The 17,445-nt window shown below is 40.4% G+C and overlaps 1 protein-coding gene across 3 annotated transcripts in view; it reads left to right on the top strand.

Moving 5' to 3' along the window:
* fanci (FA complementation group I) overlaps positions 1 to 17,445 on the top strand; it is an 81,816-nt gene that overhangs the window by 36,264 nt on the left and 28,107 nt on the right. For all 3 annotated transcript variants that reach the window (XM_043677265.1, XM_043677263.1, XM_043677264.1), the window contains exons 22-28: positions 1,924 to 2,106; positions 4,591 to 4,712; positions 8,420 to 8,584; positions 10,578 to 10,757; positions 11,214 to 11,380; positions 13,540 to 13,619; positions 13,796 to 13,912. In XM_043677265.1, coding sequence (XP_043533200.1) covers positions 1,924 to 2,106; positions 4,591 to 4,712; positions 8,420 to 8,584; positions 10,578 to 10,757; positions 11,214 to 11,380; positions 13,540 to 13,619; positions 13,796 to 13,912 — 1,014 coding nt within the window. The remainder of the gene's footprint in view (positions 1 to 1,923; positions 2,107 to 4,590; positions 4,713 to 8,419; positions 8,585 to 10,577; positions 10,758 to 11,213; positions 11,381 to 13,539; positions 13,620 to 13,795; positions 13,913 to 17,445) is intronic.

The following is a 17,445-nucleotide window of genomic DNA, read 5'->3' as shown; positions in this document are numbered from 1 at the left end:
TGAGGACTACAGCTGCTGGATATCAGAGTCAAAAAGTGTGGCCCTGGAAAAGCACAGGCAGCATCTGAGGAGCAGGAGAGTTGACGTTTCCAGTATAACCTCTTCATCAGGAATGTGGGGCTTGAAAAGCACAGCTGGTCAGGCAGCATCCAAGGAGCATTCCTGATAAAGAGGTTATGCTCGTAATGTCGACTCTCCTGCTCCTCAGGTGCTGCCTGACCCGCTGTGCTTTTCCAGCCCCACATTCCTGATGAAGAGCTTATACTGGAAAGGTCGACTCTCCTGCTCCTCAGATGCTGCCTGACATACTTGAAAGAGTAGACAGTGCCACTGGGTTGGGGGTTGGGTATTGTGGGATGGATATAGTGACAGAGAATGTAACAACTAAAGCTAAAAGAAAGGGATGAAATGGGAGTTAGTTCATAATTTGAAGGTGTTGAGCTCAATATTAAGTCCAGAAGACTGTAAAGTGCCTAGCCTGGAGATGAGATGTTGTTCCTCCAGTTTGCTCTGGGATTCACTGGAACACTGCAGCATGCTGAGGACGGGCATGCGAGCAAGACACAGTTAAAATGACTGACTACAGGAAGATTGGGGTCTTGTTTGCGCACAGACTTGACTTGTGCTTTGTAGATGCTGAACAGTCTCTGGAGAGTTAAGGGGTGAGTTACTCGCTGCAGGATTCTTAGCCTCTGACCTGCTCTTGTGGCCAAAGTATTTATATACCTAATCCAGTTCAGTTTCTTGTCAGTGGTAACACCCTGTTGTTGATGTTGCTTAGGTTGAAGTTTAAGATCCCATTGAAGTTTGTAAATGAACCGAATGTCCTTTGTTATTTCTGCCTCAAAGAGTACTATTGAAAAGATTAGTTGATTAACATTTAAATGCAGTCCTTGAAACTTTGCTACCAGCAAATGAGCTTTAATGTTTGTCTGAAAAACAGTCGCTGCTTTTCACATTAAGATGACGGCAGAGTATGACACTCCAACTGGAGCTCCCCTGATCGCCAGTTCCTTTTCTCATTTTTTCCGTCCAGCTGCAGTATTTCTTTTGCCTCTGCCCCACTTTTAATTTCTTAAATTCGCCAGCTGGAGGAAATGGAGAACAGAGTCCGAGTCCAGCTTGGCGCAGGAGATGAGTCGCAGGTCAGAGGTGGATCACAGTGATCGTGGGCTGAGTCACAGGCCAGAGGCAGAGCACAGTGATCGTGGGCTGACTCCCGGTAGTGAGTAGCAGGCCAGACGCGGAGCACAGTGATCGTGGGCTGAGTCCTGGAAGTGAGTCGCAAGCCAGAGGCGGAGCACAGTGATCGCGGGCTGAGTCCCGGAAGCAAGTTGTGGTCTAGAGCCTGAAACAGGTGCAGAGCGAGCGTGGCTGGCCAGGGGAGTGAGTCATGGAGGACAGTGCATAGAGACAACAAGGCCTCGTATTCTGAAAACTAGCAGGCATGGAGTGAAAGGAGGACTAAAACTTGAATACTTTAAAGACACTTTTTATTATCATTCTGGACTTTTTAAACTCTGTATTCTTATGCTAGCATTTTTTATCTATTGCAATTCAGTAACAACACTGAAAGACCCTGTATTTAAGATGGCGCAAAGAGGCGACATTTCAAACTTTTCACTGCACACATTCGAGTGCAGGTGACAATAAAGGTTATTCTATTCTAAATGAAATGAAGAAGGGTCACTGGACCTGAAATGTAACTTTTGTCCATAAATGCTGCCAGGCCTGCTGATTTTCTCCATCGATTTTTGTATTATAACTTTTCATAAGTTCTCTTTTAAGCATATAATTGGTATTTTCCTGAAAAATGTGACGTGGAGTTTTTATAAATTAAATTCAAATGTATTTTTAAAGATTTGATTCATTTCCTGTCACCCCAGTAGTTAACCAATTCTGATATTTTCCTTTTGGGAAAAGGCACATCTTCTGTCTTGTATCCAGAATTGCTTGGCCTGGTATAAACAGTCCTTATCACACCGTCGCCATGACAATGATATTGATGATGACGATGATGAAGATAGTTTTCAACATGACTTGGAAAAACAACTGGATTCAATCACTCGAAGAATGATTAAGAGTGAACTGGAAGACTTTGAACTGGTAACGTTTACAAGTTTTAGTGCACTGCGTTCACATTTCATTTGGTTCCTCTTCATTACCTTGAATATTTGTAACAGTTATTTGGGCTGAATTTCTTGCTTGAAATGTGCAGTTAGATTATGTAGAATATCATTAACTTCCCATTTCACCCTATTTTAAATCAGTTTCTGTTGAACCTGTGTTTGATCAGATATCTTGATGGACCATCAAATTGTAGCAATTATGAGATGCATTTTATAATCTGGATCAACGTTTTCCAATTGTTCGAAGTCTAGATTTGTGAATGTACAATCTAATTCAGACTGAAGCAAAACAAAAATGAACCTTGAAGTTAGTTGATTTACACAGGTTTGTTATGCATTGATGTGCTAGTGGATCAATTGAGGGAATCCCTATTATAGTTTCTACACACATTTATTCATAAGTTCACAAGATATAGGATCATTTGGCCATTGAGTCTGCTCCGCCATTCAATTATGGCTGATATGCTACTCTAGATGAAGGGCTTTTGCCCGAAATGTCAATTTTCCTGCTCCTCGGATGCTGTCTGACCTGCTGTGATTTTCCAGCACTACTCTAATCTTGACACTAATCTCCAGCGTCTGCAGTCCTCACTTTCGCCAGATGTGCTCCTCACCCCCATTTTCTTGCCTTCTCTCCATATCCCTTCAACCCATTACCAACTAAAACTCTGTCTAACTCCTCCTTGAATTTACTCACAGTCCCAGCATCCACTGCACTCTGGAGTAGTGAATTCCAGAGAATCATAACTCTTTGGGAGAAGTAGTTCCTCCTCCACTCTATTTTAGATTTGCTGCCCCTTATCTTAAGACTATCACCTCTTGTCCTAGAATGACCCACAAAAGGAAGCATCGGCTTCACATCTTTTTATCATCTTGAATACCTCAATTTGATCTCCCTTCATTCTTCTTTATTTAATAAAGCTCCTTTTTCAAAAAAAAATTCAATTTCCAAAGCAAATATTATTTGACCCATTTACATTTATCCATACAGATAAATATTACCTGGTAAATTTCCAGTTCATGCTGTGACTTCTGATGAGCAGCCGATCGATGCTACCTATATATAAGTCTGAACAGGAGTAGACAACTCAATCATTAACCCTGACAACTGCCTTTTTAATGCCAATTCTCTCTCATTTTATGTCCCTTACTTCCCAGATGTTTATTGCAAAATATATACTTTATGTCATAAATACCTATGAATTATCAACTTCTATTTTAAGCACTTCATTAAAGTTTTGTCTACAAAATACAGTGTAATAAGGCTCCAGAATTCGCTTCTGGTGCAGTTCAAATTTTAAGATTGTTCTGGATTCCCAGAGTAGAAATGTTGTTTCCTATGTGCACTGTCAGTTCAACTTAATATTTTAATTATTTTGATTAAACACTGGTTAACCTCATCACCTCCAGGAAATATTATCTGTATTTATTCAGTCTCACAATATAACTCAGTCCCTGATTTCCTGTTAAAATATCAAAAAAATCAATACAGTCCTTTCTTCAATGTCTGAATCTTTCAATGCCAAGACATCCAAAACTGAACACGTTTTCAATTTGAGATCTTGTCTGTCATTCCAGTAGCAATGCCTCTTCAAAGTCTGTACCTCCCATTAGCCTTTGATTGTTTTAATTCAATGACAGTACAAGCTTGCTTTTGGTGCAAGGAATTCTGCAGTGAGGAACTCCACGCCCGACTCCCCAAAGCCTGTCCACCCTCTACAAGGTACAAATACTGACCACTTGTTTGTCCTGACTGCAGCTCTAACAGCACTTGAGAAGTAGAACATTACCCAAGGCAAAGCAGGTACTTGACATCATCCAACACCTTAAACATTCACTCCCTCAATCAATAATGCATAGAAACAGCAGTGTGTACCATCTGTAAGTTGCATTGCAACAACCTTCCATCGTTCATTCAACTTCACCTTCCAAACCCATGGTGTCTACCACTTAGAAGGATAAGGGCAGCAGCTATAAAGGAACATCACCAGTTGCAAGTTCCTATTCAAGCCACACATCATCCTGACATAGAACTATATCTCCTTGCCTTCTTTGTGACAGTGTTAAAGTCCTGAAACTCCTTTCCTTACCACTCTATCACTGTCCTCCTCTTCTTCCCACCCCACCACTATGCTTTGTCACGTTGATGCAGCTGACATTTATGTATGTTCATTTCTAATTTCTCTTCCCCTTCTTCACAATTTACTATGTTCCGAGCTTTTTTCATCTGCAAACTTAGATATGCATGATTTTGTTATTAAATCTTGGTCACATGTAGAGATAGGGACTACCATTGTCACTCCATCCAATCTGAGAATGCCTATTCCATTTCATAATCTTCTATTTCCAAACCAATTTTCTAATAATTTTTGGAGAATGCTTCCAGTTCTATGTGTTTTAATTTTGCCTGTAATTTCTTATGCAAAATATCAACAAATGCTTTTTATTTTCCCATTTTTAGGATAAATCAGCAGATTTTTCACTAATGTCCAATGTTGGCATTAAAAATAACATCTATGCTGCCCTGGTATTGGGAGTCTATGAAGTTTTGATGGAGCATAATTTCATAACAAGCAACTACAGGTACTGTACTTAAATACTCTACTGTATTTCTGAAAAGTATAATACAGTGCTACCATATTGTTAATTAGTTTGAAATATAGAAGCTGTAGACAAAGGTGACAGATGTTTTGCAAATTTTTAGAATCCCTTGAATAATCAATTGATGTACCTTTGGTACACCACTCCGGGAGAAAAAACCTGAACTAGTGGAGTGGAGGGAGTGAGCAATGGCTTATCATTTCTCCCAAAGGTAACACTAAGAATGCAATACTGCCTGAGCAGTGCAATGAAATTTCAGACTAAGTTGATTTGTCAAGTCCTGAAATGGAACTTCAGACGGCACAGAGTTTTGCATCTAGAGAGGAGGGATTGAGAAGTACGGTGAGTTCTATGAAAGGGACTCCTTTATATTGAGCTCAATAACCTTTGTGAAGCATGAATATAAATGTGTCATTTTATAAATTTTGACCAGATTATAAAGCAATTAAACCGCCAAAGTGCACATTACAGAATGTTTTTGTATGTTTTGTACAATGTACAAGTGTTTAAGACTGTATTTGCAGAGAAAAAAGTGACAACATTTAAGGAGATTTAGCGTACCGTGTCCATTCTAGCCAAAAAGATCCGACTTCCCAGCTCTTAGTTTGTAGCTCGGTAGGTTGCAACACTCAGATGCATATCAGAATAATTTTCAAAATGCATTTATGCTTTCTGCCACTACCACCCTTCCAGACAGAGTTCCAGACCCTCACCAGGCTATGGATAATTTTTTTTATTTCTCCCTCAAATAACTTAACATATGGCCCAGTCATTCACCTTTCTGCAATCCACTCATTCTAGGTTCTTCATTATTTTATACACCTAATTTAAATCTCTCTTCTGCTTTCTGTGTTCAAAAAAAAGAGTCCCAACCTGTTCAATCTTGCCTCATAACTAAGATTATTCATTGCTGGCCTAATCTTTGTAAATCTCCTCTGTTCCCACTTTAGAATAATCATACTCTTCTTGTAATGCACTGCTCAGAATTGTCAGCAATACTCTAGTTGTGGCCTAACTAATGATTTATACTGTTCTAACATAACACACCATGCTTCTACATTCTGTGAAATACTTTGAATTTCAGTGTTGATAGTAGATTGTTCCTTAATCCTACAAATCAGCATGTAGCTTTCTGTTGTTTGATCTTTTAAATAATTTGTGTATCATCAGAATGTTCAGAAAGTCTCCATTAGTAAATATTGTCTATGACATGATACTGAGCTGTTTAGAGTAGAAAGGTACCAGATTTGTTTATTGGTCTGTTTTTAATGAATCTGCCTTTCAGAATTGGTGGTGATGGGCCCCAACATCTGCAAGCTAAGGATGGGGAAACTGTCTATGGTTTACACAATTCATTGATATCTTGTAACAATTCATTGATATCTCCTCCACCTAAAAACACTGTTTGATGCATAAAACACAAGGACGGCAGAAGTTCAAGTGGGCAACAAATGCTGGTATTGCCAGAGATGCTTCCATGCCACCAATTAATTTTCCAAAAGCCTGCTGATGCCTACAATATGGCCAGACAATGGCTCAGTGGTTATCACTGCTGCCTCACAGCACCAGGGACCCAGGTTCGATTCCAGCCTCTGGTGGCTGTCTGCGTGGACTTTGCATGTTCTCCCCGTGTCCAAAGATGTGCAGGTTAGGTGGATTGGTCATACTAAATTGCCCAGTCTACAGGTTAGGTGGATTAATCATGGGAAATGCAGGGTTATAGAAATAAGGTAAGGGCACTGAGCCTGGGTGGGATGCTTATTGGAGAGTTGGTGTGGAATTGTTGGGCTGAATGGCCTGCTTCCACATGATAAAAACAAGGGCTGCAGATGCTGGAAATCAGAGTCTAGACTAGAGTGGTGCTGGAAAAGCACAGCAGGTCAGTCAGCATCCGAGGAGAAGGAAAATCGACCTTTCGTGCAAAAGCTCTTTCTCAGGAATAGGGTGCCTGCAAAGTGGAAAGATAAATGAGAGCTCTCCACTCTGCAGGCACTCTGCCTCTATTCCTGATGAAGAGCTTTTGTCCAAAACATTGATTTTTCCTTCTCCTCAGATGCTGCCTGACTTGCTGTGCTTTTCTAGCACCACTCTGATCTAGACTCTGCTTCCACATGGTAGGTATTCTCTTGGGGAGCAGCATGGTGGCTGAGTGGTTAGCACTGCTGCCTCACAGCGCCAGGGGCCCGGGTTCAATTCCTGCCTCTGACGACTGTCTGTGTGGAGCTTGCACATTCTCCAGGTGTTTCCTCCCGGTACTCCGGTTTCCTCCCGCAGTTCAAAGATGTGCAAGTTAGGTGAATTGGCCATGTTAAGTTGCCCATAGTGTTAGTCAGGGATAAATGTAGGCCGGTGGAGTCTGGGCGGGTTGCTCTTCAGAGAGTCGGCGTAGACTTGATTGGCCTTACTGAAGTCCAGATACATCACATCCACTGCTCTGTCCTCATCAATCGTCTTTGTTACTTCTTCAAAAAGCTCAATCATGTTTGTGAGACGTGATTTCCCATGCACAAAGCCATGTTAACTATCCCTAATCAGTCCTTGCCATTCCAAATACAGGATTCCCTCCAAGAACTTGCCCACCACCGATGTTCGGCTCACTGGTCTATAATTCCTTGAGTTGTCCTTACCGCCCTTAAACAGTGGCACCATGTTAGCCAACCTCCAGTCTTCCGGCACCTCACCTGTTACTATCAATGATACAAATATCTCAGCAAGGGGCCCGGCAGTCACTTCCCCAGCTTCCCACAGAGTTCTAGGGTACACCTAATCAGGTCCTGGGGATTTATCCACTTTTCTGCATTTCAAGACATCCAGCACATCCTCGTCTGAAATATGGGCATTTTTCAAGATGTCACCATATATTTCCCTACATTCTATATCTTCTGTATCCTTTTCCACAGGAAACACTGATGCAAAATACTCGTTTAGTATCTCCCCCATCTCCTGCGGCTCTACATAAAGGCCGCCTTGCTGAGCTTACGGGCGGCACAGTGGCTCAGCAGTTAGCACTGCTGCCTCACAGCGCCAGGGACAATTCCCGCCTCGGGTGACTATGTGGAGTTTGCACCTTCTCCCCGTGTCTGCGTGGGTTTCCCCCGGGTGCTCCGGTTTCCTCCCACAATCCAAAGATGTGCAGGTCAGGTGAATTGGCCATGCTAAATTGCCCATTGTGTTAGATGCATCATTCGGGGGAATGGGTCTGGGTGGGTTACCCTTCGGAAGGTCGGTGTGGACTTGTTGGGCCGAAGGGCATGTCTCCATACTGTAAGAATTCTAATCTTTGAGGGGCCCTAATTTCTACTTGGGGAAAGGATTACAGGAAAATTTAAATGGAATTGAGATCCTCCTTATTAAAATGTGGCATTATGATTCTGCAGTATGGTAGTTGGTTGATTTCTCTATGTTTATCTTATACACTGGCTCAGTCAGTTCTACAGTTGCACACTTTAACAATTGATTCATATCTGTTTACACCAACTATACTTTACAGTAAAATTGCAGAGGAGCAAACTTTTAGCATGTCTGACAAGGAAGAATATTTCTTCTTTCTGTGTTGTCTGAGTAAATGTTTAAAGCTTTATTGTCTCCCAAACCTCTTGTATAATCCCTTCTTGGGTATTTTAAATTGTTTAACTCGTAAATTATGTTTAATATGGGAAAAGATTGAAATTATTTCCATCTTTTTGTAGCCTGAATCAATTTGAAAACATCATAAGCCTTTTCAACCGTTACCACAAGCTTTCAGACCTATTGAAAGAGAAATCTGGGAAAGGCAAGTCACCCTCATCAAATAAAACTGCCAGGAGTCTTCTCAGCTTCAGTTTTGTCTCCTGCTTACTGACTGCACTTTTCAGGTATTAAAGACTTGCCTGCTGATTTGAACCCTACCATTAGAAGTATCTTGGTGTGCTTCACAAATGTAGCTTTTTAAAATTTATTCATGGCATTTGGTTGTGATTGGCAAGGTCAACATTTATTGCACATACTATTTGGTCAGGCAGCATTTAAGAGCCCACTACGCTGTTGTGGGTCTGGTGTCACATGTAAGTCAAACCAGATAAGATGAGCAAAGTTCCTTCCCTAAAAGACATTAAGGAACCAGCTGAGTTTTATTTATGACAGTCGAAGTGGTCGCCTTTAGGAGCTTTTTTATATCCCAAGTTTTTAATTGAATTCAAGTTTTACTATTTGCCGTGGTGGCATTTCCACCCATGTCCTCGGAATAATAGTCTGGCATTCTGGATTATGGTCCAGTGCTATCATCACCGTATCACCGCCTCCCCAAATTTTTAAAGTGAATTGTCTGTTACGTAGTTTAACAGGTAAGACTACCAGAAAATACACAAATTTCATGGTTTTTTTTTTAGAAGGAGCAAATTATAAGCACTTTTGTTGAGTTCTTCCTTCTCTGTTTTTAGTGCAAGTAAGAAGCATCTCCACTTTTTTAAAATTTGATACAGCATTAATGGTGTTAGTTGTTGATGCAATTAAGTGAACTTGCCATTGACTACTAAATTTAGAAGTTATTTTGATGCTGCTACTGGCTTTGTGAAACCTGAATATTTGGAACTGATGCAGTGGTGTCCATAAACGTAGTCTATGTGTGCTTTGAAAAAAATCTCAATTATGTTACTTTTGATTGAAAGGCAAATCTTAATCAATATACTGGTGTAGAAATTCTGATGCTGAAGAATAATTTGGGGGGAAGAAAAGGAAAGTTGGAAATCTGAAAACATTGAAGATGCATATCAGGTTCATTAGCATTTCAGAAGAAGAAAATATAATAGGAGAGCTCAATCTGAAAATGTGTCTTTCTTTTGGATGCTATTCAATCTGTACATGTCCACCATTTTTATTCATATTACTGCAAATGCATCTGTATCATTTTTTTTAACTCCCATTTTGTTAAAATCCTACAAGTCACGATTTTGTTGCCTATATTTAGAAAATGTGAAGATGCCTCTGAGTGCAGCTTACTGTATTTGATATGAAAAGGCTTTTATCTCCAAATATTTCACTGATGTCCCAGCTCCCTGGTTCTTGTGCTAGCAGGACAATTTTCTTTTCAATTGAAATATGTCATTCACTTCTTTAGAAAAATAGTTATTAAAGCTATTGTTTCTCTCAGCAAGTTGCTGAAAGGAAAGGATAATCTGTGTGTACACAGCAACTTGACTCTCTCTCATTGCAATTTATAAATTTGAAGAGCTGTAAGTATTCCAAGTTGTTCCAATCAGCTTCCTTTCATGTCCCAAAGGCTGTGGCCTTTGTCGGGATTTACGTGTGCGTTAGCCCTCTTGAACTTTGCTTAAATGACCATTTGTATTTTGTGAGCTGAGGTAGTAAGACTGCTCATCAATGGAGGGGATTACAGACAGATCCTATATTTGATTGGCATCATGTGTTCAGTTTCCAGCTTTCACTGTTTACAGGTGGTGATCAGAAAGAGGAATCTGGGCTAACTATACTTTCTCGGAGTACTACTCAAAGGTGTGAAGGTCATTTGTAGCATTGCAAGGGTCTGTAAGGATAGTGCTGGAGCATCAGAAATTAATCTGTTTTTGTTTTTCATCTCAAAACTTCTTTCGGTGTTTATGATATCTACCAATCTTTGACAAAAGTCTGCAAAATTGGTACAGGGTTTATTTAATCAGCCCCACAACTATGTTTCATCTTTCAGATAGATAATGGCTGATCTGTGTGTCAACTCCAAGAACCTGTCTTTGCCACAAATCCTTTGATACTTCTGTCTTTAAAATCTATGAATGTCGGTCATAAAAGTTTGAATTGACAAAATGTGTTATAACTTTCTAAAAGAAGTGATTACCTATTCCTCACTTCTTCAAGGGATAATGCTCAGAGCCATGAAGAGAGTTTGTCTGTGCTGCGTTCAAGTAATGAATTTATGCGTTATGCAGTAAGTGTGGCCTTGCAGAAAATACAACAACTTGAGGAGACAGGGCAGACAGATGGACCAGATGGCCAAAATGCTGAGAAAATATTCAAGTATCTATGTGAGATCACTCGGTAAGACAACATATTCGTACATTTACAAAAACATATCACATCATAATGTATTAAGTATTTCAAAATATTAGAATTATCTTGTCAAAATTCTTTAATTTCTACCAGTGTTAAAGACAGGAAAAGCAATGGATATTATAAGTCTCAAATAAAAACAGAGAATCCAGCAAGCGCACAGCAGTTCAGCTAACATTTGGAAGGGAAAAGAGGTTTTGCTGCGGTAGATTCCATTTGAGGATTGCACCTAAAATGTACTTATTTTTCTCTCCTAAATGCTGCTAGGCATGTTATGTAATTCTTGCACTTTCTGATCTTATTGAGAATTAAATATACTTTTCGATTGTCTACTAGGTAATCGATTCTATAAATTCATAGCTGATACAAGCAAATTAAAAAATTTTGTTTGTTGAGTTCTAAAGCGATTCGTATCATCGCCAACATCTATTTGTTGTTTTCCAGTGTTCTGCTGTGGAGATACACTTCGATCCCATCAGCAGTGGAGGAATCTGGAAAGAAAGAGAAAGGAAGGACTATTTCGTTACTGTGTCTGGAGGGATTACTACGCATATTTAACATGGTGCAGCACAGATATCAGAACAAGATCTCACAGTTCTTCAGTGCAGTAGGTTAGTTGGCATGATTTAAATTGCTTGACATGTGAGGAGAATATCATAGGTTGCACATGGATTACAGCTTTCAAATATTGAGTGAGACTGATTGAATCACCCAAATTAGAATGTCATGAGCCTTCAACATCCAGTCAGGTTCTTTTAATGTTGTATCCCAGTGGAATATGCTTAATATTTCATTTATGAAATGGCTCATTAATGTTAAAATGTCTGAAACATCAGCATTCAGCTTTGATTAATTCAAAAGTGTTGTATTTTTCACTTGGTTCAATTGAAAATGGTCTCTCCTCTGTACTAGAAACTTATACATCTACACTATATTCGATCATATAATCTAAATAACACTTCTGTGTAATACTGTGTTTTAGATAAAATGTTAAATCAAAACACTGTTAACACAGCAGATAGTCAGGAACATTCCATGGCTGCATTAAAAAGAAAGAAGATCAGGGAATTGTCTTGATCAGTTTCGTCCCTCAACCAACACTTAACACTATCGAAAATGCTCAACAGATTATTAATCTAATTGCTGTTTTTGGCATCTTGTTCACAGAATGGCTATAGTGACAGCATTTCAGAATAATTTGTTAGGTTAATACCTTGCGAAATTTGATTCATACAAGATTCTGCATAAGTGTGAGTTCGTTCTTTTTGTCGAGCTCTCCTGACTTCTTTTAAAGTTGTAAATACACTGTAGTTGTTTACTGTGATTCCATAGAAGTGCTTGTAAATGTGTAATGTTTTCCTGTTCCTAAATTACCTGTTTGGTGGCCTATTTTTACCAATTTCATCGGGCTGTGTGTCCCATTAAATAAACCTATAAAATACTGAGAGGCCTGGATAGAATAGATGTGAAAAAGATGTTTCCACTAGTAGGAGAGACTCAGACCTGACAGTATAGCATCAGGTAAAGGGGCAACTCTTTAGAACTGGGGTGAGGAGAAATTTCTTCAGCGACGGTGGTGAATCAACAGAACACATTGCAGCAGAGGCTGTGGAGGCTAAAACATTGAGTGTCTTTCAGTCAGAGATGGATAGGTTCTTGATAAGTAAGGGGAGAAGGCAGCAGAATGGGATTGAGAACCATATTGGCCATGCTTGAATGGTGGAGCAGGCTTGATGGGCTGAATTGCTTAATTCTCCTCCTATATCTTTTGGTTATGAACTAAAACTTGGTTATGTGAGAAAGGAAACTTCACTTTGAATTCTGGTCAAAAGTGCCAGTTACGGCTGTCGGAAACACTTCCATACTATTCTCAATTCGGTAATTGTTGAGTATATAATTTCAATAACCCAGAAATAGCACAAATATGAATTTCATAGTCTGTGTATTTGAGCCACTTCAAAAATTAGACCATGAACAAAATTGCTGAAAAAACATCTGCCTCATTTTATTCAATTATGTTGTTGATTGCTAATCTTTAACAGTCCCATTTGAAATGCCTTTCATGCACAAAAAGCTTTGTGATTTCTAATATGTAAGAACATTGGAACAATTGTGTTGGTTTGATATATTTTTCCTTTCCTTCTCTTCTCACACTGAACCCTAAAATTCTTTGACTGGCCACTGATGTGAAAGGAAACACTGATTTTAAGCCACTATCCAGAACAAGTTGATATTTGCCTTTACTACTTCTTGCAGTATCCTTTCTTCTCTCCGGGAAGAAAGAAAATTGGAGCTCATTTTGTATAAACTAAGGTTGGATAATTAGAAATGGTGTGGGATATGAGCAGGAATTTAAAAAAAAACAGAAGAAGCAAGGATGGGGTCCAAATACCAATAGGTACAAGACTAAATTGAATCTCCCTTTTAATGAACAAGAATGCAGTGCTGGGGTGGGGGGGGCGGGGGTTCTTCTGTGCTTGAGACTGAAGCATGCTATTGGAACAATGTGGAGGGAACTGTCCTGCAGTCAACCTACTTGATCGAAGAGAGATGAATAGTTTTACTTTTTATCCAACCTGAACCCTACTTCTCCTGGGAGATTTGGGGGAATCATTGTTACTTTGCAGCTTACCAAAACTAACTGATCTGTGAGTACTTGATGCATCCATCAGATTCTTTGAAGACTGTCGAATATGGCAAGGTGCCTGTGGAAATGCTAACTCTTCAGAAGAGAAAAATGGTGGTAAATATTTGTGTGTTATATTTTTAGATGTGGTGAGTGATGGTGAAGGAGAACAGGAGGACATCAATGTTACAGAGAAAGCAGCCTTCCACATCAGACAGTTCCAGGTAAGTTTCTTATGCTTGGTACTGCTTTTAAAACAGAGCTGATGGTCTTTCATTATCATTAACTGAATGCCTGCAGCAGTCTACAAGAAATATGTTTTATGTTTCTGATTATGTGCATGCAGTACTCCTCTATTGTTCACATTAAGAGATGTTTGTTCTGATCCATTTGCTGTCAGAGATCCCTTATGACACAACTGAGTGGGGATGAAGAAGATTTTAACAGCAAGGAAGCACAGCTTTTAGTGAGCATACTGTCAACACTCTCTCGGCTATTAGAACCCACATCTGAACAAGTACGTAAACATTAACCTGACAGCTTTTTCTACTTTTTCACCAGTATAATGCAATGAGTGAAAGTCACAAAAAAAGTTCTAGTTTTTTTTAATTGTTCTAAGAGATGTTACTACAAAGGAATGGAACATAGTTCTCGTTCCAAGAGTCCAGCAGCTGCAGGAAGAATTAACTCCCAACGTTCTCATCACCAGCATCAAAAGAATGATCACTCCTGCAAACATGTAATGCTTTTCCATCTCCCACAGCAGCTAGCTTAATATATGCTCTGTAATTTTGTTCTGTTTAAGGGCAGGTGGTGATTAAGAACAGTTTGTGCTGCGGTTCCAAACCTATGAGAGCACCGAGATTGCTCCAAAAACATTTTTTTTGAGATATGTAGCAGATGAAGAGGTTTCCCTCTTATCACTCTGAATTTGAACTCTTTGTGCCAGTGATGAATGATCACAGCTTAATCTAGTGAGATAAACTATGTTTTACATATTTTCCAGAAGTTGCAATCATTACGTGTTCTGCAGAAAAGGTCCTATGCAGATAAAGAAAATCAAAGAGTTTTGTTTGTGCATGAGAGTATCAGTTAGCTCAGTTAACTGGACAGCTGATTTGTGATGCCGAAAGATGCCAGTAGCATGGCTTCAATTCCCACTTCAACTGAGATTACTATGACAGACTGTCCTCTCATCCTTTCCCTTTGCCTGAGGTGGGATGACTCTTAGGTTAAACCATCACCTGTCTAAGAGAGAGCAGTCCTATGGTCTGGTCAGACTTTATATAGAACCAATAAAGATTGGTAAACTCTTGAGTCATAATGTTCAACTTGTGTGCAGCCTTTATTATCTATTAAGTAATAAGTAAAACATGTAAAATCAGCATCTGCTACTCACTTTATTAAAAAATAACCGATTATTTAATACAAACCACTTTACTTCAAGCTTGGTGTTCTAGGCACATCAGAAGGGGAAAGTGTAATTTGAAACTGAGAGGAAAGAAAAACTCCTTGTCTGTTTGGAAGATGTCTTTATGTCCTGCATTCTTATAGGTTTCTAGAATTATCACACTGCCTACAGCTCAGAAGACTGAGAACTGAATCTTGTGCTTTTTTTGGCTAAGTGTCAGTTTTGTTGAGTTTCCTGGAGGGTTTCTTTCTTTGAGGCCTGGAAAGTTCTCTCGCTGCATCTTACCAAACCTATCCCACCCCTATAGCATCCAATTCAAGCTCCATTTTACCACTCACTATAGCTGGCGCTATTCACTAATGCTGGGAAATCCCAGGATAGCCTGACAGCCCTGTTTGCAGAGCTATTTTTAAAAAGTCATTGTGTACCCACACAAGCACTGTTAGCCTGGAGTTGTCCTGCAGTGCAGAGAAGGGAAAATTGAGGCCCCACTTTGTGGACAGGGATATGGAGGTCCTGGTGGATATGGTCGTGCAGAGGCAGACAGGTAGATGATGTCACGACATGTGACCATGGCAGCCTAGTCTAAGGTAGCAACTAAAGTCAGTGCAATTTAGCCACCTAGAACTATATACAGCAATACAGGAAAGAGATTGATGACCTTTTCTATTCTGCCAACTAAGAATTACCATCTTCTTTTCAATATCTCACAGTCACTCAATCTCTGCTACTCAACTCATCTCCCATCAAGGCTCGTGCTCTATCACTCGCTATTGCCTGCAACATTTTCCCTCAGTCATTGTCACTCACCCCATCTGCCGACATCACTAACTCCACATGCCCTTTGCGCTGCCTCCTCACTTGCTTGGGACACTTTACACATGCATCAAAAGTAACAGCTGTGCCACGCTTTCATCTACCTTGTACCTGTGTCTTTTTATTTCATTCCAGGAGGACAAAAGCCCACAGTAGGACAGAAAGAGTAAAGGCATGCAGTGGGCAGTCGATATTTGGCTCTCCAACACTTATGATGAAAAACTCTGATTCTGACTATCCCGATCAGCTGACTGACTGTGTCCAAGCCCCTGAGCTGGTGTCAGAGGCTTTTCTTGACTTGCTGCACTGGGATCCCCTGATTGAGGATTATTTCCCTAACTTGGCTGAAGCCTGCTGACAAACCTGACAATTTCCTGAATTCCCACAGTGCCTTCCTTCAGTCTCATTTCCCAATCTATTTTCAACAAGTTATCTCTCATATGTTGTGGTTCTGTTCGCCAAGCTGGGAATTTGTGTTGCAGACATTTTGTCCCCTGTCTAGGTGACATCCTCAGTGCTTGGGAGCCTCCTGTGAAGCGCTTCTGTGATCTTTCCTCCGGCATTTGTAGTGGTTTGAATCTGCCACTTCCGGTTGTCAGTTCAAGCTGTCTGTTGCAGTGGTCGGTATATTGGGTCCAGATCGATGTGCTTATTGATTGAATCTGTTCAATCAATTAGCACATCGATCTGGACCGAATATACCGACCACTGCAACGGACAGCTAGAACTGACAACCGGAAGTGGCAGATTCAAACCACTACAAATGCCGGAGGAAAGATCACAGAAGCGCTTCACAGGAGACTCCCAAGCACTGACGATGTCACCTAGACAGGGGATGAAACGTCTGCAACACAAATTCCCAGCTCGGTGAACAGAACCACAACAACGAGCACCCGAGCTACAAATCTTCTCACAAACTTTGATTATCTCTCATATACCCACAACTGGCTTGACCTTGTAAGTCAAAGCAGGGATGCTGTGAGCAATTGGTATTCTCAAAGTAAATGAACACCAAGAGAATAAGTGGACAGCCTGGAAATGCAGTCGACTCAGTTCAAATGCTGGGTGCATGTCCCAGACCACAAAATGTCCTTGCTGCAACATTACAATGATAATTGTCATTGCAGCAAAAGGTGCAGCACTGAAGTGCAAAAGTATGTTGAAAGTGTGCCGTAAGGGTTCTTAGAAGCTGATACTTGTCATGTACCAGTGTTCATTGATGTGACGTGCATTTGCCTGATGCCGATGTATCATGATATGATGCAGAGCTGGGCTGAGGAGTGGCAGATGGAGTTCAACCCTATCAAGTGTGAGGTTGTCCATTTTGGAAGGACAAATAAGGATGTGAAATACAGGGTTAACGATAGGTTTCTTAGTAAGGTGGAGGAGCAGAGGGATCTTGGGGTCTGTGTTCATAGATCTTTGAAAGTTGCCACTCAGGTGGATAGAGCTTGTAAGAAGGCCTATGGTGTATTAGCATTCATTAGCAGAGGGATTGAATTCAAGAGTTGTGAGGTGATGTTGCAGCTGTATAGGACCTTTGTAAGGCCACATTTGGAGTACTGTGTGCAGATCTGGTCGCCTTATTTTAGGAAAGATGTGGAAGCTTTGGAGAGGGTGCAGAGGAGATTTACCAGGATGTTGCCTGGAATGGAGAATAGGTCGTACGAGGATAGGGATCAGTGGTGCTGGAAGAGCACAGCAATTCAGGCAGCATCCGAGGACAGGCAAAATCGACGTTTCAGGCAAAAGCCCTTCATCAGGAATAAAGGCAGAGAGCCTGAAGCGTGGAGAGATAAGCTAGAGGAGGGTGGGGGTGGGGA

This window comes from Chiloscyllium plagiosum, chromosome 36 (genome assembly GCF_004010195.1).
Source record: "Chiloscyllium plagiosum isolate BGI_BamShark_2017 chromosome 36, ASM401019v2, whole genome shotgun sequence".
In the NCBI taxonomy this organism is placed as follows: Eukaryota; Metazoa; Chordata; class Chondrichthyes; order Orectolobiformes; family Hemiscylliidae; genus Chiloscyllium; species Chiloscyllium plagiosum.
Note: the sequence above shows the minus strand (reverse complement) of the source record. Positions and strands in the feature narration are given on the sequence as shown.